Here is a 24,214-nt window from a genome sequence, read left to right on the forward strand (position 1 = left end):
AGTCAGTGTGAAAGTGAGAGGAGAAGTGGGACATGTGGGGTACCATTCATCACAGCTGTATGGTCTGTGTGTGTGTGTGTGTGTGTTTCTGACCTGGGAGATGTGGTTGATGGAGGACTCCATGCGCCGCAGCTGCGAAGCCTGGATGTCCAGCAGCTGCAGCACATTGTTGGCTAAGGCATTGATCTGGTAGGCTACGCTGGCCAGGGACTGGGTGGTGTAGGCTTTGGTCTCCTCCAGAGCTTTCCTCTTGTCCTGGGCCTGTGCATAAAACAGGAAATGGAAATAATAATAATCATTTTAATATTGTATTTGCATTCATCTTCAGACTCCGTATCCAGGTCAGGCTTGTGGCAGATTCGGGCCAGCAGAGCAGCCGAGGCATCCTTTCCCCACACAAACTCTCACTCCCCTGATACCACGCTGTCTCTGGGGGGATTTTAAATGATGTAACACATCCTGCAGCAGCCATATTGGAGGCTCTGGGAACAGCGTGTGAACAGCTGACTCCATTTAAGACTTCGATCAGTAGAATTTCACAGACTTAAGATCGTCGTCTCTATTTCTCTGTCCTTTTTTAAATGAGACAGTTTAATTTTGTACCATGAAGCAACCGTGAAGAATTGTTTATCCGTTTAGTCCTATTTAGACAAACGGACTGAGTATTTAGACCACACTCATGGACCAATATTGAAAAATTGAATTACTCCTAAAATGTGGTTTGAAAAGTAATTTTAGTTTTTTTAGAAGAATCTTGGGTTAAAAACACATTTTTTTTTTTTTTTTTTTTGGCTGAAGGGCAGAAAAATTAAATATAGGTCACATTATTATAATACTGCTCTACTGTACTCAGTAATATATTGTTCCACCATGTTGTCTTTAAATGACAACACACCGGCAGTGATGCAGATGCTGCGATAATGACATGTTGTTGAGAGCCCCCTCACATCAAACAGCTCAAGACTGGCAGCTGAGGTCCAAAATGAGCCGCCATGTTTGATCTCTGTGGGCTCTTCCCAACACTGCTCACTCATAAAGCTGAGTCCAAAGAGCGCTGCCTCGAGGGGGCCACACCGGTTTTGATAACAGGTTGCTGTTGCGGGTGGGGTGGGGGGGGGGTCAGGGTGAAGAAGATGATTACTGATAATAGTCGTTAGGTGGAGTAAAACGGGAAGTCTAGAGAACATTTGGTCACTTGAAAACTGGAGGAACCACATAACTGCCCGTCTCATCACTGATTTCCCCGTGGAAGCGCATATTTAATCCAGAAGCAATCAATACAGCCGAAAGCTTCTGAGCTGGTTAGCTTCGGTCGGGCCGAGGAGTCAGAGTCAGAGCGGCAGATGTGTTGTGTGATAACAGAGATTCCCCCAGAGGATACAGAGGACACACAATCATTGGTGAGCATTGTCAGACACCTTCTTATGACACAGCAATATGCTCAGTGTGTGAGATGGAGGAGCAGCTGCAGCAAAATCTATGGCACAACAACAAACAAACAAAAATCCCTGACAACCATGATGGCAAGTTCTAAATTGCGAGAGTATGCAATTTCTGCTGTACAGGGACATGAGACCTCAAACAGATTACTGAGCAACATATGCTTGCCCGTGCAGAACTGCTGGCCTACATAAAGTAACAAGCTGCAAGCCGGAGTCGATGGTTATTTTACCCAAAGTACAAGAATTTTTCAGCACTGGAGTTTCACTTTCAAGGGCGAATCTATCGAAGATCCTAAAAATTGGATTTTGTAGAACCCTGGACAAAAATATATTCCTACTCCCCGTGCTTCGTTTCAATTTGCAATTTTTATTTTGATAAACTATGGAATAAAAAAAGGCGTTTTCCACCTATTTCAGTATGATTTTATCAGCTGCATGATTTCTTATGCTGCCCCGTAGCCGTTCTCTCTAGTTTTGCATTAAAATTTCAAGAAGCCTGTGCTTGTGGCGTGTGGATTTTTTTGAAAGATGTGGGTAGTTGTTATCAGGCAGAGAGGCTCACTGAAAAGAAACCATCTGCTGCATTCTGGGACGAGTAGGAGCTGTAGTTTTTGTGTGTGTGTGTGTGTGTGTGTGTGTGTGGGACATACAAAAAGGTTAAGCCTTTTTTAAATTTGGATCTTAGAAGCATCCAAAGTTGCGTGTTCGGTTGCTGCTGTAGGGGCATAATACATTTTGTCATTATGGTGCTGTAGCCACCCAACAACCATGATGTCTTAAAAAAAAATATATATTGCTTATATCCAGAAACTAAACTGTTGCAAGCTGTTTTTGCCAAACTGTTGCAGCATTAAAAGTCACAGATCAACAACATCATTCATGCTCCAGCATTCAAATGCTAAACTGTCAAGAGCAAAACACAAATTTTCATCTTACAAAAACATTAATTCAAGGTAGATAATCCTACTACCCAAAGTACAGCAAATATTTTTGTTAAAATGGCTGCAATTCGTAAGCTTCTGAAATACGTCCAGTCTATTTCTCACAACAGATCCTGTTTTATTTATTCTTGCATAAGAACAGACTTTGTCAGTTACAGATTTAAAGCTGTAAAACCAGACGTTAATATAAGCACACAAGACTGTTGAGTCACCCCTTATACCACAGTGAGATTAATCCGTCAACTGATACATCGAATAGAGAGAGCTGAGGCTGATCTGCCCTGTTCCTTCATTTTCTGCTTTAGAGAGGTTACATCTTTAGCCTCCAGTTAATCACACAATGTAATTCTCCTTCAAATCCTGAACTCATGTCTGCACAATGAGTTGTGCGACATATTTGTGCGACATTTTCCTACACAGGGGAAAAAAATATTCAGATTTTATATTAGCTGATTCTGGTTCATTTTATTATTGTTGCACTTTTGAATAAACTGATGCAAGCAGCTTTAGCTGCTAGAGCTGTAAAGTGAGATCAGCAAATAGGAGCTGGGAGGACAGATGTGACACTTGATTAGATTTCTACTGCAGCATCCGAGACCCTACAATACCCCCCTTCGCTTGTTCACACATCAAATTCTCCTCAAATTAACCAGATTTGTTGTCTGCTCTCTCCTCGGCATCCATCTTCACAGAGAAGATGAGAGCAAACAGTGCCCGAGACATTTGCCCGGGAAAGAAACAAAGTGTTTGCTGGCTCAGTGCAAAAGGTAAATTACGGCACCAGAGAGCTGAGTGTTTCTTTAGTGCAGCTGGAGATGCAGTAAGAATGAGGTGAGCTGCCTTTAGCACTCCTGGGGCAGTTTTATCTCATATTTCTGAGCTGAGTAATGACTTGAGTGAAAAGAGACTACAGAAAATCCAGGCGGTAGCAGACACGCTGTCAGCACCTCAACTGGGATTAGAAAGGGAGTAGAGGAATGCACAGTTGATGTATTCACAATAAACTTGGAGAAGGAAGCCGAGGCGAGCTGCATAATGAACCAAATACACCAATATAAGAATAAACGAAGAGCAAAGAGTATAAATGTTCATCTTCTCAAGAGGAGTGACTGCAGACGTCGTGTGTAAGCAGAAGCTCTGATGGCTTTGGGAGCCATGAGGGTGTGGTGGTCACAAGAATGGATTTGTTTCCAGGGGGAAGTTTTTGAACCTCTGAGGCGCTCAACTGGATAAATACTTCACCCTCGCTCTGCCACCTATCCAGTCCAACAAGATAACAGCCAGCACCCAACGGCAATCATGCTTTTTTTTTTTTTTTTTTTTTTAAGTTAAAAAAAAAAAGAAAAAAAAAAAAAGGTGGTGCACTGCTTTACCAGCAGACACCATGCTGCTTTGGTTAGACAGCGGGAAGGAAATGTCCACGCTTCCTCCCTGTAGACAGACACTGTTCAGGGGTCAGAGTAGGTGAAGCTGGCTCACCACCCCAAAGCCTGAGCAGGAGTAGGAAATGGATAAAATGACTATTTCTCCTGACTTGGATGACTAACAGAAGATGTCGGGAACTGAGAGAAAATATTTAAAAACTCCGGATGACTTCTCTGAGGCATCCAGGCAAAGTTTGGAACATGGCAAAAGTTCCTCACTCGTCTTAAAATACAGAGTTCGACAATAAGTCCAACACAGCACAGTGTTTGTACAGATCGGCCCCTGGATTTGTACAGCTGACGAACACATTTGAGTCTATGTGCTCCCACTTGTCCGCAGGGGGAAATGTACTCAGAACAAAAACTTTCAGGAATGCTCGGCATTCTTCAACATGTCATACTTGTCGATTTTAAACTTTCAAGTGCTGTCGAGGAGCTCTGCCATTGGACAACAAGTATGAGGGGCGAGCTCTGAGGAACAAGAAAACAAACACTCTAATGAAACTGCCATGGGTTTATTTTTCTTCCCTGTAAACTGGTTTGAAAAGTTCACAAAAGCACATCAGCCGGAGTGAATCTTCCAGCAGAAGAGGTGTGATCTGGAGCAGAGATAAATGTGTTGTAAATCCAAAGGGGAAGGTCGTGTAGAGCTCGCGCGGCACTTTGCTGCGTGTGATGTCTATCGACCGCTGATTTACTGAAGACTGACAGGGTGAGATAAGTGCAACGGGAGACGGCAGAGCGCCGGTGTTGTGTGAGGTTGTTGTATCGATGCGGCTGTTCAGCATTCAGTGGCTGATTGAAAGAAAGGCGTGAGATTACAGCATGTAGGAGCTGACTAAGTGATACTCGAGTTATTCCCTGATCATTCAGTTTCTTCTGCAGAAACCTAATGGAAGGTAGAACCCTTTGAAGGCGGGACCCAGACCACCCTTCAAGATGCAGGTCATGGAAAATGCACCTCATTAAATATTAGAGGTCGTGATGTAATTTATAATTCAGTATTTCAGTCTGGACACAACGTGATGCCTTCCTTGTTGCACATTAGTCCTGGATGATACCAAGTAATGCAGCTAAAAAGGCGAAGCTGATTAGTCTGGGAAGAATCTGTCTGCTGATCGTGTCAACCTTAAAATTATGCCAAGGACCTCAAACTGTTGATTCTCTACCACTTGAAAATATGAAACTGTGAGAAAGTGAACATCAACTTGAGGAAGACAAGGCAAGATAGTGAAAGTGACGCTGGGATGTGCGAGGAATAAGGAAAACAACTTCAGTCTTTCCTTGAGCTAGATCTTTAAAAAAAAAAAAAAAAAAAAAAAAAAAACCTCAGCAGCACAATGCTTGAATTCATAATTACTTTTCTTCCATCGGGGCAGATGGAGGCTGACTGAAAGGCCATAAGGTCTACCTGACCTTGAAGAAGTGCCAGCACATGATTGGAAATTCCTCCAGTGTGTCAGGAGGCGATGCAAAAGGGAAGTTTGCTCATGTAGGGAAATTCATTAACCTTCCTTGAGCGTCTCGGTAATTGGTTCACCCTTGGAGGATTCACTGTTTAGTGGCCGACACTACGCACTTCACTAAGAGACCTTAGAGTTGTTTTGTTTTTTTGACTGACAGTTGGTGGCACAGAAAACACATGAGCAGATTATTTTGACTTTTCTGCGTTAGAGAATGAACAGTGTAGATGAGCCTAAACTCCCACGTTCTAACCAGCTTGAAGCAGATCAGGATCAAACCAACTCCAGTCAGCTGAGGGGGGAGGAGTGACAGGTGGTCAAAAGGATGAATGGATGGGCCTGGCTGGTAAGCCGAGAGCCGGCAGGCCTCTCCATGCTGAGAGAGAGAAACCAGGCCACTTCACAGAGCGGGAGAGAGTTGGAAAAAGAGGGACAGGAAACCAGGACTCTGGAGTAACCCAGAGAGATAAAGCTGTGGTTAAAAAAGAAATCTGTATTTGTCACTTCCAGGTAAGTCTGGTTCGCTTCCAGGGGAAAAGCTCACATCAAGGCACCAAGGCACTCCTCCCAAGACGCCACCTTCCCGAGACACAACAGCCCGCATTTCAAAACTGCTGGTTTAAGTACAAGTTGGCATCATGCTGGCTCAGCAGGCAAAGGTCACATGGTCTGCGCTTGCAACACTGCATCTGATCTGATCTTATGACCTCTTGCTTTGCCACGTCTCACTTCCATTTCCCCATTACTGACCAGCAAGCAAAGATGCCACATTGTACAGGGGATTTTACTCAAATTTTTACGATGTCAGTGCAAAAAAAAAAAAAAAAAAAAGTTTCGGTCAACCTTCCTCCTACGATTCCCCATAATGACAGCTCCTCCGATTTCCAAGAAGTCTATTTTGATCAAACTTTGACCACTGGATCTCAATATTACAGAGTAATGTTATTAATAACTGCACAATTAAATCTAAATATAATGGAAATTGCAATGTCCAAATGGCAAATGGAAAAAAAAAAGAAAAAAAAAAAAGAATTGCAGTCTTTTCAACCACAATCTTCTCAAAGAATAAATATGAAAATAAAACTATTAGAGAGATCGATTCTTTTTACGCCTGTTTGTGTTGCAGAAAGAAATTGGAAAAAACATTTAATTAATTTAACAATTTAGATAATTTTTCTCCTAATAGATAAGATATTGAGCTTTTTAAAAAGAATATCTACACAAGCTTTTAATGTTGAATAATTGTTTTTCTGTGATTTTTTTTAAAGAGTTAAATTCCCAGAGCTCTGCAGAGACGTGTGTTATCTTGCTCCTTCACTTATGTTGCACTGTGTTACTGCAACACTGCTGGACTTCACACAGACTTCACAGACTTGTAGTCAGATCCAATCAAATCTAGATTAAACACAGCTATCACATATCAGTCTTTACTCTTCAAGACCTGTAATTGGACTGCAATGTGTATAAAAAAAAAAAATCTTGGATTAATGATAAAGAACAAATCCTCCCATCTGAAAGAGAGAGACCTCAACCAGCTCTCCGATGAAACCTGAATCTATCCAGCAAAGTGATAAACAGCCCTTTCTAGAGCTTTTATCAGAGTGTGCTGCGAACAAGGCCAGGTGGCCCACTTTGCATACAGTATATGTGTCCTTGTCACACAGGTTAAACAAACAGGCTGCAGATCTGCATCAATGAAATAACAAAACGAGAGTGCCTAAATTCCACGGTAGCATCAAGCAACACCTAAAATAACGCTATCGAAAACATCACTGTGGTAAAGATAAAAATAAAACCACAGCCGTTGACTCAGAACTGTCCTCATGTTAAAGGTTGAGTTGTTTGGTGGGTCTATTATAAACGGACTTCCTGCTAAACTGAAAAGGACGCATTTGCAGGGAACCAATGTAGACTCAGCAGGGGCGAACAGGAAACAACTCTGACACACACACAGTTCAAAACACTACCTTGGACACACAAAAGTCACTACCCAGTTAAGAAAGTGATGTGTCCTTGGTTGGACAGAGCTTTCACCATCTGTGCTGTGTTACAGTCCACAATGAACACACACACACACACACACAAAACACCAAAGCCTTCATGACTTTGAGAGACAGAGAGAAACCGAGAGAGAGGAGGGAATGGAAATCTGAGGGAGGAGTGCTGAAAGGACAGGCTGATTCGAGCTGAGGCATGTTGATAAGTGCGCGTTTCAGCCGGGAGTGCACAGATTTTGTGTTTTGTGTGTGTGTGTGTGTGCGTCTATCAGCGGCGCACAGAGAGTGAGTATCTGCAGCAGACAGGGAGTGCTTATGAAAAGTGCAGTTAGTCTGACACTCGCTTCACACAGAGCTCGCAACGTGTGCCCAAAAGCTTAAAATCTGGCTCTTCTCGTCAGCGCTTTAAACGAGGTGCTCAGCTGAAACACAACTACAGACTCACAAATCTGTCAGACGTATGTAACACAACTTATCACCGGCTTGTCAACCACCTCTACTGTACACTCATCCACAGCTACATGAAAACAACATGTGACACCAAAGTGGGTTTTTTTGTGCGTTTCCTTCTTGTTACTAAGAGATGATGATCCCATGATGTAACTTTAACAAGAGCAAAGTTCTGCTGCCAAACACAAAGTTCTTCTTATGTTGGTTGTAAAGATTTACCTTCTCTGGTTGACATCTTGATACAACTCACGCTGCATTTCTTCTGAAAGGTTTTAGACCATTTCTCCAGCACTCTGAATGGACTTTCAGCTATTTGACAGGATCCATTTCCAGTCTGATGAAATCTGTGTTGCTCTTGAATGCAATTTTTGTAATTAATTTTGGACAAAAGTATCTATATTAATAATAATAATAATGATAATCATTTAATAGGTTTAAAAACACCACTCATACTGTGTCTTGCAATTCGAAAGAAAAAAAAAATCATCAATAGTGAAGGCCAAAGGAGGGAATGTAATATTAATTTCAGCACAACATATATAAATAGCCAAGCTTGTGCTATGAGGAATGAAATGATCTCAGTCTCTGCTTGGAGAAATAGATGTCTGACGTTTTGATCTTACAGCTAAAAAAAACTTTTTGTTATCAATTAGTTGTAGTTTCTCAAAAGCCATTTCATCCAAAAGCATGCAAAACAGCTTTCACTGAATAGTAAAATGTCTGAAACCAAATGAGGAACTGAGTAAAGAATAATTATCATTGACACATGGCCATCTGTCCAGTGAAAGCTTTCAGTGCTGATACTCTGTCTGATACAAGGTCCTATAAAATAACTAATTCTCAGATTGAAACAAACCAACCAAATGTGACTAAGAATAAACAACTAGTAGACAAATAAGGCCATAATTTAAAAGTGAACAAAAGCCCCTGCATTGCTTCTGCGATCATGTATAGGTCTTTATATTTGTGGGATCATTGCGGGAAATCACTTCTCATGTTACAGCTGGTTGTACTAAACACACTCGGTATCGAGGAAATCCTCCCATTCAGGTTTCTAGTACTATTGCTATCATAGTGAGATGGCAGATCTCCTGTAGTTCATGTGTGGGCTGTAGCTGCAGAGCCCTGCCTCACTGTGCCAAACCGTCCGAGGACAAGGAAGAGGACTAAATTACAGGGAGTCCTTTAGGAGTACAGCTGGAATGGACACACCCTCTGTAGCTGATACGGTGGGTTGACTTCCTGCTTTTAAAAAAAAAGAAAGACGTTTTCTCACTACCACTGTTTGTCTGTCAATTAGTTCTGTCTCAAAAAAAAAAAAAGAAAAAGAAAAGAAAAACGGTTATGAGTTTTGTTTTAAGGTGCGGCCAGCCATGAATGTTATTGAACTAATATCGCAAAAGCAAAACCATCTGTGGTCTAAAGACTCTGCAGCGAAGTCGTGTTGTGATAATCTTTTCTTTATGCAGCAACACTTAACGTCTGAAATCAAACTTTGAACTGCAAAAAAAAACCATTTCACTACTATGAATTCACGCCCACTGAGATGATTCTTCAAGAGAAAGACGGCCGGGGTGAAGGACACATGTGTACTCTTTTATTGGACAGCAGAGACTAAAGCAGGCTCTGTTCCCATGAAGAAGTTGAGGACTGGAGGAAAAAAAAAAAAAAAAAATCAATACCGCCAACCTTTATTGACTAACTACCAATGGCTTTACATTTCTGCTCGTGTCTCTTACAGCCTGCAAACCCAGCTGAATAATTCTCAATGAGCCTGCCTCTCCATTAAGCAGTAACCTACTGATCTTTGTGTATATATTACATTTTAATGTGGCACTATATTGTTTAAAGGGTTGGGTTTTTGTTTTTTTTTAATCTGTGCAACAATAAAAGTCATGTACTGACATTATTGCATTTGCTGAGTGCTTACAAGTCCATAACAGCCACTATACCTCACTGTAATATTCCTGCAGTATCCCAAAGGACACTGAAACTGTTTTGAGGTATTAAATGGGGAGTCTAACGACCATAGGGAATGTAATGGACTGCTATCTCAGTGTGATATTCATGCAGGCTTACAGTTGTGCTTTATTTTATTGTTAGTCAGCAGCAAAGAAACAGCAACTTTCTTGTTAATATTTCTAAATTTAAAAAAAAAAAAAAAAAAAAATCAAGTTTTTGGATTTTTTTTTTTTTGGGGGGGGGTGGGGGGGGCTTTTCACACAGGCCTCCCTATCAGCAGTGAGAGTAGCAGCAGTTTTGAAGCAGCCCAGTATAATAATTTAACACACACACACACACAAAAGTAGACACACCCTCTGTGTAAACAGAATAAATGTGATCAATGGTGTGAACATGCAGGATGTCCCAAGGCAGCAAACTGCTATTTATTTCAGCTCGGAGCGGTCTGGGCGGAGGGGAGAGAGATCATTTCCTAACCCAGGAGTCCAGTTTCTCTATCCACATTTCCTGTCCCAAACAGCCATTCATTCCCGAGCTTTTTTGTTTGTTTGTTTGTTTGTTTGTTTAGTTTTTTTTTTTTTTTTTTTGTTTTTTGGCGACAAAAGGCTGTGTCCCAAACAGATAAACCCCCCTCTTCTTTCACTTACCTGGACATAATTGTTCTCGCAGTAGTCCGCTACTCTGGTCAGGTTTTGGTAACTCTCTACGAGCGCTCTTTTGCCGGCCGGAATCTCTTCCTCTAACAACATTTGCAGCTCTGCCATCTTACATCTCTCGGCAGAGCAGAGAGCCTCCCTTTCCCTCTGCCTTCCCTTTGATTGAAACAAGCCACCAGCCCCAGATCTGCCTACAAGAAAAAAATCAAAAAAATAAAAATCCTCTGCCTGCTATTGTGGGATTCCTGCCCCTCACTTTGGCGTAGCCTCAAACCGAAGATCGTCTGAGGATGACAGAGTCACTCCTGAGGAAATAACCTGGCCCAAATCCATTTACGTTTTCATTTGTTTTCATCAATGTTCATTTTTTTTTTATCTATTTCAATTACCTTTTTAATTCTCTTTCCCAGACTTTCTGGTTGCATTGAGTTCAATTTACTTTGTAATTCATATTTTTTGACGCTTTGTCTGATATTTTAAATACAATAATATCTTATAAATTAATATTTTATTTAATAGTGAAGAAAAAAAATATCTCTCGCTCAAAGTTTTTAATAGACACCCAAATTAAGATATTCACTTTTACTCCTTAATCTCACAGAACATATACACACAATAAAGAAAAGCAACTTATGTTTTTGTTTGTTATTTTGTTGTTGTTGGTGTTGTTGTTATTGTTGTTATTTTTAAAATAACTGATTGAATTTCTACTGATTTAGCTATTCGATTTGAAGACTACAATTGACTCTCCGAAATTGAGGCAGAGTGGGATTTCTTTATTTACTTTTCCGAAGACATATCACTCTTTCGACTGGAAAAAAACACATGGATCAGGCGAGGGGCATCCTGGGATATGTAGTTTTACCATTAACTGTTGCTGTAAAGGATGTAAGCCTCGAATCCGCGATGAGAGCGAAATGTTACAACGCAACACTTCATACTTTTCCGCTTCTCCATCAGTTATTAGTTAATTTTGTTTGCTCGCTTTTTCGCTTTCACCAAACTTGAAACAACATCTCCTTAATGCGCCGTAGTCAACTAGGAGCATTGTGGCGCTTGTAGGAGACAGAAAACTACAACTCCCAGCTTGCACTTCGCAGTTCATGGTGGCTGGCGGAGGGCTGAAGTCGGGTCTTCCTCTGACAGGCCGGAATATTTCGGTGTGTTTTCCAGCTTTTTTCCCCTCACAGTCTGTAAGTCCGGGCTGTGTTTGACTAAAATGTCGACGCTACTCGATCTTCCGTCGCATTTCGGTGTCATGTGTCCTATTTTTATTTTTAGTAACCGAAGCCCCTCCATACGCTACAGGCTAATGTAAATACAAGTTTAGCTAGTCGCGTAGGCTGCTGCTAAACTGGTGATTTGTGTTACTATAGACGGCTTTGGGGGTCTCGTTTGTTGTATTTCTTTGTCTTGCCCCCACAGCAGTCACTAATTATCTGTCTCCAGGTTTTGTTTCGGCCGTCACCGTGCGACACAATGGAGGTAGAAAGTGTCAAAGCGGAGGACGACAGGCGTCTGACCCAGCTGAGGTTCGAAGCCGCCGTGAAGGTGATCAAGAGTTTACCTCCGGATGGTGAGTGAAGGCTGACCACATCAGACTGGGTTCGTTACCTTCTCAGGTGCAGGGCCACAGCTTGGGTTAAAGAGGTTAATCCACTTTAGTTGCAGTGGACAGTGCAGACACTCTCCTTTCAGCTGTGTGCAACTTCATGTGTTATTAATGTGCTGCAGAAAATAATTGTGTTTGTTTTCCTGTCTACAACTCGATTATCTGTCTTTCAGGTCCCTTTCAGCCATCCAATGACATGATGCTCAAGTTCTACAGCTACTATAAACAAGCAACTGTGGGGGCCTGCAATATTCCCCGACCCAGCTTCTGGGATGCGGTTGGCAAAGCTAAATGGTATTAATAAAAGGAAATGCACAGTCAATCAATACATTATTTTTTTTTAAATACCAAATATTACAGGAAACGTTCTGTCAGGGGCCGGATCAAATGTAGAAGTCGCATCAAACTGCCTATTCATTGTGGATATCGATAACTGTGTTTGACTTCTGCACATTGCATAACATTTTGCTTTTTGCCTACTTTGATATCACAGTGAAAAAAGGTAAAAGACATAAGCAAGACTAAACAAAATAAACTGCCTTTAGCTCCACCTCCATGCGAGCATGACAGTATGTGGGTAGTGACTGATGGTCACATTGTTTGATAAATCTATTTTCATGTGCAAAAGGGAGCATAAAGAGTCTTGAAGTGATCTATCTTAAGACAGGATTGCTGAAGTTGGCCTTGGAATGTGACCTCTCACCCAGTGGGCTGGACAGTTTTTCCTCATGCCTTGGTGTGGCGATTATTTTGTGCTTTAATCATTAAATTGTAAAAGCACTTTGTTTAGGAGGACTTCAACCCCTTTTTTTTTTTTCTTTTTTTTAAACTAAAGAACAGGGAAGGTTCAGCCTGTTTTTAGAACAGGAGCTGACAGATAACACACTGACCTTATTGGCAATTCAAAACAAGACTGTTCAGATCCAGAGTTTTGATTTTCACTGTGAAAAAATAAATACTAATGTATTTTATTACTTTTTATTTACCAGGGATGCATGGGATTCTCTTGGAAACATGTCCAAAGAAGAAGCAATGGCAGCCTATGTTGATGAAATGAAACTGGTGTGTTTTTTTTCCTTAAGGTGTCTTGTTTTTGTAGTTGATATTAATTTTACTTAACATGCTAAAATTTTCCTTTGGGTACATAGATCCTGGAAGGTATGCCCATGACTGATGAGGTCGAAGAGCTCTTGCATGTTCTTGGCCCGTTCTACGAGCTGGTTGATGAGAAGAAGAAGATCACGCAGATATCGGACCTCAGCACAGGTAGGATTCTCTGACCGGCTGGAGCTGCTCCATCTTTCACTGTTGCCTGTTTGTGATGTCAGAAAATAGCACGTTGAGCTTAACCTTTTTATAATTTGCTTCTTGTCATATGCTCAGCCCGTTTGACACAGTTTGCTAGGCAGCTGGAAGGCAAGTACATCACTGTGAATATGTTGAAGCTTAGTTTATTGTTCATGTTGTGTTGTTGCTGAGATGCTTTTTGTGCTTATTAGTAGTCTTTGCGCATGCTTAGCTAGTTGTACAGAACAAGTGGATCAGCACATTTAAAGATTCTTTTGCTGTCAGAAATTTATACTTTTAGAGATTTTTTTTTCAAATCTTTTTCAAACATTTTAAACACAAAGGTTTAAAACTACAAGGAGCTCCTTATGTAAACCCTGACAGGGTTTTGGGGATTTCATCGTTATGAGAGCTAGATAAAGCGCTGATATCCTTAAAGTAAGTTTTCATTTTGATGAACAGGGTTCGGTACAATGCTGAATTCAGTGCCATCGAAGAGTTTCACAAAAAGCATTGTCAGAACCATGGAAATGAATGGGACTCTGGAGACTCAGCCTGCCAGGCTCAAACCAAAGGCAGTGAAGGAAAGGCTGGGGGAAGAAACAGAAGAAGAGGATGAGGATGACGAAGAGGAGGACGAGGAAGAGAAAGAAGTAGCAATGATGGAGGCCAAAAAAGGTAATACAGCTCCGAACAATAAACAGCCTAATTTTGAAGTGTATATGAGAGCCAAGAGTGAAATTTAGACCCCCCCTCTCTTTTCCTCTTTTGGGTGGGCTTGCTGATGAATTCAGACAAAAATTCGTCAGCTTCACAGCCAAAGAAGAAGAGTGCAGCCAGGAGACACAAAGTGCCCCAGATAAATGGAAAAATGGCCAATGGGGTCATCCATATGGCATCCAATGGCAGTCATTCCAGGGATGCTCTGAACAGTGATGACTCCCTGGAAGATTCAGCCAACGAGCCTGTGCTCAATGGTCACCACACAGGTGAATTAAATGTTGTGTTCCTTTCTGTTTGGATTCATGTCCATTAAACATTTCAACGTGGTTACTGAGATCTCTCCTCGCCCACTTCTTGTTACTGCCTGTGGTTGTGTATCAGCATACCATGTGATCAGATAATCTGCTAAGCTTCATTGCCAGAGCTGTAAGAACTCAGCAGACGGCAAATCTTTTGTACATTTTACACATCAGCTGCTCCTAGGACAGTTTTAATGGAGTAAATTAATGTCTCTGCTGAAATGGAGCACAAAGCCCCATTAAGTGAACGCCGTCTTTCTGTCTCTCACTCAGTCAATTACAGTGCAGCTTGTTTTCTTTTACAATGCTGGGAGAATCTGAGTTGTTTTGTCCTCTTTCTGTGCCTCTTGTGCTGCTCTCAGATCCCAGTGCCAATGTGTCTGGTCCCAACCACCTGGCCAGTGACTCTGACAGTGAAGTCTATTGTGACTCTGTGGACCAGTTTGGCCAGGAAGAGGCAAGTAACAACTAGAGAAAAACACACAAATGGGCTTCAGGCTCCATCAGTCACTGCTAATTCTTTTTAATATGCATCTTCTCCAGAGCGCAGAGCATAATCATTCTCTGGATGATATAAATGAAGAAGAGAACCACGTGCCCTTTAAGGCTGCACAGGATATCCAGGACGGTGTTCAAGGTCTGCCAAATGTCATTAGATGTGGAGGAGAAGATGGAGAGACAGGTGGGGCCAGTGGGTCAGTGTCACAGAGACATCCAAATCCAGACATGCTGGACAGCTCCTTGGTCAGAAGAGGTCAGGGTAAGCTTACTCTAAAGGGGAATTAATAGTATTGATCTAGGTAACGCGTGTAAGTTACTTGATTACGAACATATTTGGATCACAAATCCTTTGGCAGGTTCCAGGTCTATAGGCCATGGCTCTGGAGCTCTGGTGCCAATGCACGGTGGTGGAGACGGAGGTGGGGGCCACTGGGGAGAAGCAGAAACCACCGGAGGGAGCCTAAATGAGCATATTGTGGTGGCATTGGCCAGGCTGCAGGAGGACATGCAGAGCGTCCTTCAGAGGCTGCACACCCTGGAGGCTTTGACTGCTTGTCAGGTAAGAGAGACAATATGTTCACGCTGTTGTTTGTCAGATGCAACATTTCAGTGTTAACACTTGAAGAAACAAAACAAAAACCCTAACCAAACTTCCATTGCCAAGTGAATTACTTAAGGAAATTGATGTCTAAAAGTAAATATTTACATCTTCAATATTTTAATATTCCATGGCAACAAAGTCACAATTTAATTTTTAAGTCAATGCCACATGATTAAAAACTTGACTCCTTGCAAAGGTCATGTTCAAGAATAAATGTTAAACTAATTTAACATTGCAGACAGTAACCACTGCAAAAAAAATAAACACTGATCCTGCAAAGTCAGGATTGTAGTGTGTAGATGAGGCTTTTAAGTAGAGTAGATAAGGGGATTGTACTTTGGCTTCGTAAACAACACCATGGCTACAGGTTATCACTGAGGCATTTATATCTTACAGGTGTTAAATTTTATCTTTGGCATATGATCATGAATGTTTTCTTTCTGCAGGCAAGATCAGTGGCGCTGTCTCCCACTTACGCATCAGAGAAGAGGAGGATTGGGGTAAATTCTCAGGGTTTTAAACAGATCTTGCTCTTTGTAGAAGGTCCATGTTTTGCACTGTTTTCATTTGAAGTATTGGATCTATTTTGTCATCATAAATAGAAAATGCAACGATTTAAACACAATTCAAATTTCAAAATTTTAAAATAATGTTGTCACTATTCATGTTTTTCCCAGAAGCCATCCTGGTGGCCTTTTGACATTTCTCCAACCAGTTTGGCCTTCGCTGTGATATGGCCATTTGTGGCACAGTGGCTTATCCACCTATTCCTGCAGAGGAGGAGAAGGTATTCTTGAACAGCAACTTCAAAATGCAACAATGAAATGTACCATTTTTCAGGCTATACACAATTTAAGTCCTTGATTTTCTTCACCTTTCTTAGACGAATCAACTGAACCAGCCTCCATCGAAATACCCCCTGGGCATAGATTTTGGGGGGGGGGGGGGGGCTGCTGCTCTAAATATCTGTGGTTGGGTTGCTAATGGCTGTAACTCCCCCCTGCTTAAACCCACAGCCCAGTAATTTGCTTTTGCACTATGAAGAAAGCATCTAGAGTAATGATTGAAAGCAAGATAAGAGTCTTGTGCTGCGGATGTGGATTCAAAAGGAAACATGAATGTATGGATGGACTCCACTGTACTGGAATCTTCTTCTATGTATAGAAATGGTTTGAGTTGAGAGGAAAAAAAACTTAGGTGAGATATTAGCATTGTGTTTCTAGACCAACCACAGAAGCTTCTCAATTATTTCTACAAGTAAGGCTTTATTGCACAAAAAAATGGGCCTGATTCTTTTGATTTTGAGCATAACGTGATTATAAATTGTCACAATTCTTTTTCATTAGTCGCCCAGGCAATGCTGCTATCATAAAATGTTGTACTAACTGTAGATTAGAAAGAACGATTGAATGTAGTAATATATTGGTTTGTGAGATTCTCTTTAATTGTGAGAATAAGTTCATATTTATTGCTCCATAGGCGGCATTGCTGGCCAGAATTCTGCTGTTTTAAGTGAGGTTTATGTTTAAAGTGAATGAAAAATGTTGTTTGTAGGTTTAAGGCACGTTGTCATCACCTGTCTTTGGCATATCAGTGTGTACGTTACATCAACGTGATCTGATCCGACTGATCCTTCAGTTGATCATTTCCAAATAGAAAAAGTGCCTCGACATCTATAGGTACATTCATAGGTGGCATTATAATTTAATACATTCACATGTAGCATTGATGTTATAGTACTGGACCAAATTAACATTAATCACACGATGTGCTAAAAATCTCCATCTAACGCGTTTCTCACTTGGCTATCTGATTATTACTGTGTAACATGTCACCGTCTGTGTAGTTTACGCCATCATGTTTTCTGTTGTATAATTTAAAATGTGTTGATGTTATACATTTGTTTTGAATATTGTGGCAAAAAAAAAATCTGAGTGTAATCATGAGTAGTTTGTAAAGCAGTGAGAGCTTTACCAATTGTATACAATAGCTATACAGTTCAGAGATTGAAATGCAATATTTTAATTGCATTCCCATTTATTGTTAATACAGATGACTATATCATATTTACAAAGGTTTGCATCTGCGATAGCACCAATCTTTTCAGAGTCATTATGTTTTAATAAAGAAGTAATAGTCTACCTTTCTACTGAAATGTTCTAAGGCTTTCTCACCCTCTCTGCCTGTGGATAGAGCGGTGTTTGCATGTATTCCAAACACCAAGCCGAAAATAAAATTTTCATAAAGCATTTGACTTTTAATTTCTGGCATGGTGAATATGGTTATCTAATTCCTTTCTGCATCAGATAAAAAGATGAGCACACTACCATGTTTGTTTGGGTATTATCCCCCACAAGAAGTCAACACAAAGAGCTAGAAACAAGGAGAAACAGCACGCTCAGTCCAAAACACATTCCCTTCCCCGATCCAAAGACAGGCCAGCTGTTTGCAGCAAAATGCTGAAATTTCAATTTTGGCTTTCTCACTGTGCTGCTTATCAGGAGACGGCACAAAGTACATCATGTCACAAACAGATTTTATTTGTAGTTTCCTTTTTTCCTCAAATGAACGACATAAAAATTTCACAATGAAGTAGTGAGGAGCTAAGTGAACATGTTAAAAAAGCAGTAGAGTGGGAAATGGACAGTAAACAATGATATCACATCAAAATTACAAGTGCCATAAAAGCAGCAAAAACATTTACAAAAAACCAAAATGTCTTAAAATGACACTAAATGTTATTAACATGATTTACAAATAAAATATATTATTATTCGCTGTTTTTCTTTAACACTGTTGTACCCCTTGAGGAAACTCAGGCGGCCCATCCACCCAGTCTACTGTCAGCAGGGGAATACAGATGCACAGAGCAGCAAAAATGAAGGGTGGGCCATGAAATCATGAATCAATATAACAGCAACATGAGAATCAAAGCCCTTTATAAGGTGAACAGCAGCAAACAAAAACCCAATTCAAGAGCCATAACTGTATTTATCATGTGTAACTGACTGTAATAGCAGTCAACAGATTCAGCTTTTATCTGGTGACCAGTGATTGCACAAATATAAAATCTCTTTTTTCTTTTTAAATATTACAGCCTTGAACAAACCAGAATTCACATCATTATTGTGAATTCATTTGTATAATAGGTCTGATTTTTAGAGTTTTTCGTCAACACACACACACAGTTTGTTGACAATTAATTTTTTTAAAAGCCCCGTTTTATAATATTAGCAACTCTACAAGCTGAAGCCAGACACGGCAATGTGCTGAGCATTGTTTCTTGCCTCAAAATATGAGGTGTCGGTTTCATTTTCTGGCTGGGGGATGAAAGGCATCGGCTGGTTCTGCAGGTTGTCCCAGTCCAGGCCCTCAAACAGGGGGTGGCACTTGAGTTCTGGCAGGCGAGAAAAAGGTTTTCCCAGAAGTCAGATCCTACTTCATTTTCTTTGTGTCTCTTAGTCAGATTCTCACACACGTCTTGACACAACTGACAATAGAAGCACTTTATAAAATATCACCCATTAGCTTATCATAAATATATGATAAGCTATTTATCACTTGATAAATATATTTGGCTTTATCAAAAGCCAAATATATATATATATATATATTTTTTTTTTACTATTAATATAACAGTTTGTTGATGCACACAAACCTTTAAGAGAAAAGAAAGATATTATATATATATATATATATATATATATATATATATATATATAAGCCTAAGCCTATCTAAGCCTACTTTCTAGCTAGGTGACATTGAATTTCATTTTGAAAACCAGGCTGTTTTTCTCCTACATTTGAAGGACCTTCACAAACTGAAGTAAATCTGGGTACAGTTTGAATAATGAAATAAGAATAATATATAGACTGAAGTGGCCCTCACCTTTGAGGCCGGCCCGTTTAGCCATGTCCATTGTCAGGAGTATTTCAATGGCATTTCTGGAATACTCTGACAGTTCCTCTTCTCCCTCTGGCCACGGGATATCTAGCATTTTCATGAAGTGGTTGAAAGAAGCAACAAAAGTCTGTTATTGTGATTCATCAGACACTGTTCAGGAGTATGTGATGGCAGAAAACCAAACCCACCTCTGTTGAGAATATTCTGGAAGACCAGCTGAGGCGTCTCGTCATTGAAAGGCGGTATGCCTGTGAGGAACTCGAAGAGACAAACGCCAAGTGCCCACCAATCCACCATGCACTCTGGAGGACGGGGGCAAAGAAAAAGCCACATTGTCATACAGCTGATTGATTCAACATCTCTGTCATTCCTGTTAGGGTGCGCACTAATTGTACTGCAGTGGCAGAAGCAGGGAAGTTAGTTCATGGTTGGATTTTTGGACATAAACTTTACACTTCATTCACACGCTGAGCACTGATTATACAACAAAACTCTGATTTGATGGGGCACATTTACAACAGCAAGCAAAACTTCATTTACGATACAATCAGCAGAGAGCCTGTCATTGTCAGTCATACTGTCATTTTGCAAATCCAATGAAAAGTCATTAAACGCAGCTTTGTGTTTCTGTCCAGTATTGTTGTTTTGAAGAGACAATTTTTTCTTCTCTGTAGGAATTGAGTCAAGTAAAAAAATAAAAAATAAAATAATAATAATAATAATACTTGATGACTAATAAATAAACAGCGCCACACATCATCATTCATGTCACAGGCGGATTGTTCATCAGTACAAATGGCACCAATCATGCTTCCAAGCTGACAGGCAATACTGTCCTCAGCAAGACTGTTTGAATGAATAACAACATGCTAAATCAATGTCTTATTATTGGATGCCATTTGTCTGAATGTCAAAAACAAATCTACTGTCATAGCCAGTTCTGACTCTGTGCCACAATCAGCCCAAACCTTCTTTAAAGGAAACTTTAAGAGCAGAAAACCCCATCCAGTTGAAAGCATGTAAACCTGATCAAATTTCATCCCCCAACTGTTAACGATGGCGTTAGCTGAATGTTAGAAAAAGATCTTATTCTATCAGACTTTGTTATCCCAAATTTAAAATGCAGGTCCCCTTCTCTCTGATCAGGCCCACAGTGTGTTCACCAACACAAAGTGTAGAAACAGAAACAGCGGGATAGGGACACTGGGGAAATCAGCTCATTAGCAGGCTGGGTAAACATGCAAGCTCACTTGCAGAAACAGCAATATCGTTATAAACTTACCACATTGAATACTTCCTGAAACTAAAAGAGAATGCTTGTCACCAGGGCTACACCGTCAAGCAATCATTGAGATATGCAGGACTATCTGTTTGACTAAAACTTTTATTTATTTGTGTTATAAACAACCTTCAGTCATTTCCATTTCTTACCATGTGGCTTTCCTAAAAGAAGCTCTGGAGCTAAATAGTCAGGAGTTCCTAAAATAGGTGCACCTTCAACCGGCAGCGCACCCCTCCGGACACTCTTTGGAGTCCTGAAAGGGGTCTGGGAGGTTGACATGGGCTGAGGAGTCTGATACGAGGAAACACAAAGCAAATGTGGGAAAATAAATCACTGATCAATCTGATGATTTGTTTAGTTTGTGAAATGGCAGAAAAATGTGCAAAACCCTGATCACAAGTGCGAAAAGCCCAAATTCCTATAGCCAGTTTTTGTCCATTCTATATTAGAAAAACGTTCAATTTACTGTCATTGAGAAGCAAAATGAAAAAACTCGACTTTACTCTAGATTTAAAAACAATGAGAAATGTTATTGTGTTAAATTAATTTATGTAGCTTGAGCAGCTACAGTTGTCAATTAAGAGATATAACTGAGTGAGCAAATTTTAAACTATGCCTGTTTCCCTACCTGACACAGAGAAGTGGCAGACCTGGGTCTCTTCTGCACTGGTGTTGCAGCACCAGACTCAGAGGGGTAAAGGGCCGATGCAGAAATGTCCATAGCCTCCACGGACCCCATGCTAAGGCGTGAAACCCCTGACATGTTGGAGCGGTTAATGGAGCTACAATAGCTACGGAAAGCCACAACGTTCCGCGGCTTGAGGAACGAAGCAGACTGTGGCAAGCTGCAGCCCAGATCAGAAAGTCGGTTGACAGAGGTGTCAGCCCTCCAGCTAAAATGACTAAGGTTGGGTGTCTCAGCAAGAACAACAGAGGGAGTTTGTGGTAGTGAACCATTCATGGATGTGTCTTTATTTTCCTCTTGCTCTTCAGTAGACGCTGGACTCGTGTTTTTGGGATACTTGTTCCGTTCATGATATGAGCGGCTCTCCATAGTGAGAGATGTTTCATGCATAGACCCGTCAGAGTCCAGACTCAAACTTCTGCAAATGCCACTGTTGCCAGCAAATGGTGATGTGAAACTTGATTGCGACAGGTCTTTCACTCCATCCTCAAACACATCCTCTGTTGGCTCCTCCAGTTCACAAAAGAGGGTTTTGGCCACAGCTATAGGACTGGAGCGCTTTGGAACCCGCTCTTCAGCTGAGCCAATCCCCTCAGTGGAGGCCATGAAGTTTCCAATTTGAATAGTAGAAAACGTTCCTGTTATGCCAGTATGAAACCTTGTTGTCTCTTCTGGAATCTCATAGCATCTTCTGTATTCTGTGTTCCTCTTCTTGGCTTGCTTTTCTAATGGTTCTGGACTCCTCTCTACTTCTGAAAATGTTCTCTTTACAGATGGGGGTGCAACAATTTGTCTGTGCTCTGTCACTGACATGCAATCTTCCTCCTGAGCGGCAGTAACAGGCTCACGTTTGTTGGTATCTGACTTTTTCTCTGCAAGTGGCTCAAGATTTGACATGTTGGCCCGATGGGTGCTGGCGTTAGCAGAGAGCCTTAAGGGGTCCAATTTTGTGGCCGCAAGGTCCTGTTTGGATTCAGAAAGCCTTGTGATGGTTTCTTCATTGGTGTGTTCATTCTCTTTCTAAAACAAAAAACAAAACAAAACTTAAGTTGTTTTTTCCAACAACTACTGCTACTAATCAGAAAATAACATTTAATTGGCCATGAGAGGTAATTTTACAACATTACAAGATGTTGTTACAAGATTAAAAGTTCACAATCACTGACCTCCTCACACTCCCACAATGGACTGATGTTACCCTCCGTGTCTGTTGTGCTGCCTGCGCTCATTGTCTCAAATCTCTTTCTGGTCTCCAGCAGTGTGGAGGTCAGATTTTTAGCCAGGTTGTGAGGACTGAACACACGGTTGTTGGGTCCTATGTAGACAAAAAAAAAAAAAAAAAAAAAAAAAAAGAGATAAGACATATGGCTTTAAGGCATTGTTATAAATACTGCCCAGTCCAAAGGATTAAGCAATGAGGGGGGAAAAAAACTACTACCAAATACCTAATTTCCAAGGGTAGCGAGCCGGAGAACAGAGCTGATCTTTTTTCTTCACCACTGGAGAACCAAGAGAGTTATTCTTCGGTTTTATTTTGCCACAGGACATGGGACTGGACACAGCAGATGCACTGTAATGACGCTTGCCTTCCCCTGCGGGTGTATTCTGTGTGTGAATAAGTAAATGAAAGTCTTGTGAGATGCATTCGAATTGGAAAGCGCCTCATTGAAAAAGAGAAATGTACTTACAAATCCTAAGGAGCTGATTAAAGAGAGGACTTGACCTGGTGTGCGGAAATAATCTTTCTTTGGTTTAGCCAAGGATGGGGTGTTTAGGATATCCATAAGACTCAGCTCTGACATTAAAAGCACACAGACAAAATTAATATTGTAGTTGTGATCACAGATTAATCAAATGTGTAGGTGGTGGGACTCCATACCTCTGTCAAGTTTGACTTTAGAGAGCCCAAAGTCTGTCAGCTTGATGTGACCTTCATTGGATATAAGCATGTTGTCTGGCTTCAAGTCCCTAAACAACGTATATATGAATTAAGTCTTGAATCACTTTGTGTTATACACATTTAACAAGGCTTAGACATATTGTGTATAATATCAAAGTACCTGTGGATTATGCCATGACGGTGAAGGTAGTCCAAAGCCAGAGCAACCTCTGATATATATTTAACAGCCATATCTTGGTCAAAATATCCATAAATGTGGAGCAGAGATTTGACATCCCCACCAATGAGGTATTCCATTACCTGAAAGCAGAAGAGTTAATGTCAGCTGTACCAATAATAACTTTACTGCAAATGCGTTTGGTGTGCAATATATATATATATTTTAGGCTGTTGGCTCTTACCAGATAGATCTTGGTGGCTGTCTGAAGGGAATAAAACAGGTGAACCACGAAGGGACTTTTGCTCAGAGCGAGTGCATCTCTCTCCGCCTTCATTTGCCCCGTCATGTTTTTATCAACCATGTCTGCTTTCTTCATCATCTGAAAAAAAACGGGCGTTAGAGTTAATCTGATAATAATTAAGCTTTTTAATGAAGCTTCAGAGTTGCCAAGGACGGACCTTAATGGCGTATAACCGAGCATTGCTCTTCTTCCGTGCAAGGTAGACCTTGCCGAAGGCGCCGCGGCTGATGGGCTTCAAAACCACGAAATCCTCGATCGGAGGCGGCTTGGGAACATCGATGGTTTTCTCATTTCTGTCGGAGTCGTGCTTTTCATCGACGTCCATCATTAAACTCGTCTTAAATGAGGATCAAGGGCGGTGTCTATTGAGGCTAGCCAGCTCAGAGTAAACACTTACATGACAGAACAACAATCTCTGGTTTGTTTTGAAAATTTGAATTCCGCTCCTCTTTCCTGCGGGGTCCTCTAGTGTTCAACTAACTGCCTGTGCTAAAACTGCGACGTGCTTTTATTGTCTACTGTGATTACAAACATTTTGATGATTTTTTTCCCCATAAATACAAAAATAAAATTAGATATTTCAAAAAATACAACAATATTTCCAAAAAGTGTTAATTTTATTTA

The 24,214-nt window shown here is 40.8% G+C and overlaps 3 protein-coding genes across 21 annotated transcripts in view; 1 reads left to right on the forward strand and 2 right to left on the reverse strand.

Annotated features, from left to right (window-relative positions):
• abi1a (abl-interactor 1a) overlaps positions 1-10,545 on the reverse strand; it is a 41,542-nt gene extending 30,997 nt beyond the window's left edge. For 7 of the 16 annotated variants that reach the window (XM_029529352.1, XM_029529347.1, XM_029529341.1 and 4 more), the window contains exons 1-2: positions 10,327-10,543; positions 94-261 (exon numbers count right to left, since the gene is read on the reverse strand). In XM_029529352.1, the coding sequence (XP_029385212.1) occupies positions 94-261; positions 10,327-10,443 (285 nt within the window). In that variant the 5' untranslated portion in view covers positions 10,444-10,543. Of the gene's footprint in view, positions 1-93; positions 262-10,326 lie in introns of all 16 variants that reach the window. The other 9 variants (XM_029529348.1, XM_029529342.1, XM_029529343.1 and 6 more) reach the window with 4 other exon arrangements.
• On the forward strand, positions 8,927-17,600 carry acbd5a (acyl-CoA binding domain containing 5a). 4 transcript variants are annotated; one of them, XM_029529355.1, is made up of 13 exons: positions 8,927-8,946; positions 11,785-11,911; positions 12,121-12,241; positions 12,937-13,009; positions 13,096-13,213; positions 13,697-13,912; positions 14,029-14,223; positions 14,619-14,713; positions 14,800-15,016; positions 15,114-15,316; positions 15,805-15,858; positions 16,036-16,145; positions 16,242-17,600. In XM_029529355.1, the coding sequence occupies exons 2-13, from the start codon at positions 11,815-11,817 to the stop codon at positions 16,252-16,254; spliced, it is 1,512 nt and encodes a 503-aa protein (XP_029385215.1). In that variant the 5' UTR covers positions 8,927-8,946; positions 11,785-11,814; the 3' UTR covers positions 16,255-17,600. The 4 variants fall into 4 exon arrangements, with proteins under 4 accessions (XP_029385215.1, XP_029385213.1, XP_029385214.1 ...); XM_029529353.1 differs by lacking the exon at positions 8,927-8,946 and adding an exon at positions 11,439-11,495; XM_029529354.1 differs by lacking the exon at positions 8,927-8,946 and adding an exon at positions 11,439-11,495 and having other exon boundaries at positions 14,800-15,010.
• A 288-nt stretch (positions 17,601-17,888) lies between these two features.
• On the reverse strand, positions 17,889-23,977 carry mastl (microtubule associated serine/threonine kinase-like). The gene is made up of 12 exons (XM_029529300.1): positions 23,748-23,977; positions 23,531-23,668; positions 23,290-23,429; positions 23,109-23,197; positions 22,918-23,024; positions 22,675-22,834; positions 22,396-22,544; positions 21,173-22,249; positions 20,694-20,835; positions 19,451-19,564; positions 19,248-19,349; positions 17,889-18,755 (listed from the first exon to the last, which is right to left on the reverse strand). Exons 1-12 carry the CDS (start codon positions 23,916-23,918, stop codon positions 18,598-18,600), a joined length of 2,547 nt encoding a protein of 848 aa, XP_029385160.1. The 5' UTR covers positions 23,919-23,977; the 3' UTR covers positions 17,889-18,597.
• Positions 23,978-24,214: the final 237 nt, after the last annotated feature.

Source organism: Echeneis naucrates, chromosome 20, assembly GCF_900963305.1.
Source record: "Echeneis naucrates chromosome 20, fEcheNa1.1, whole genome shotgun sequence".
NCBI classification, from domain to species: domain Eukaryota; kingdom Metazoa; phylum Chordata; class Actinopteri; order Carangiformes; family Echeneidae; genus Echeneis; species Echeneis naucrates.

Bases quoted from the DNA above. Each gene is read 5' to 3' on its own strand.
- mastl (XM_029529300.1), bottom strand. From the start codon at position 23,918: ATGATGGACGTCGATGAAAAGCACGACTCCGACAGAAATGAGAAAACC. The intron at 20,836-21,172 runs GTAGGGAAACAG...TCCTCGTATCAG, and splicing joins CTGCCACTTCTCTGTGTCAG to ACTCCTCAGCCCATGTCAAC. The intron at 18,756-19,247 runs GTGAGGGCCACT...CTCGCCTGCCAG, and splicing joins TAAACGGGCCGGCCTCAAAG to AACTCAAGTGCCACCCCCTG.
- acbd5a (XM_029529353.1), top strand. From the start codon at position 11,439: ATGGTGGCTGGCGGAGGGCTGAAGTCGGGTCTTCCTCTGACAGGCCGG. The intron at 11,912-12,120 runs GTGAGTGAAGGC...TCTGTCTTTCAG, and splicing joins CAAGAGTTTACCTCCGGATG to GTCCCTTTCAGCCATCCAAT. The intron at 12,242-12,936 runs GTATTAATAAAA...TTTATTTACCAG, and splicing joins GCGGTTGGCAAAGCTAAATG to GGATGCATGGGATTCTCTTG.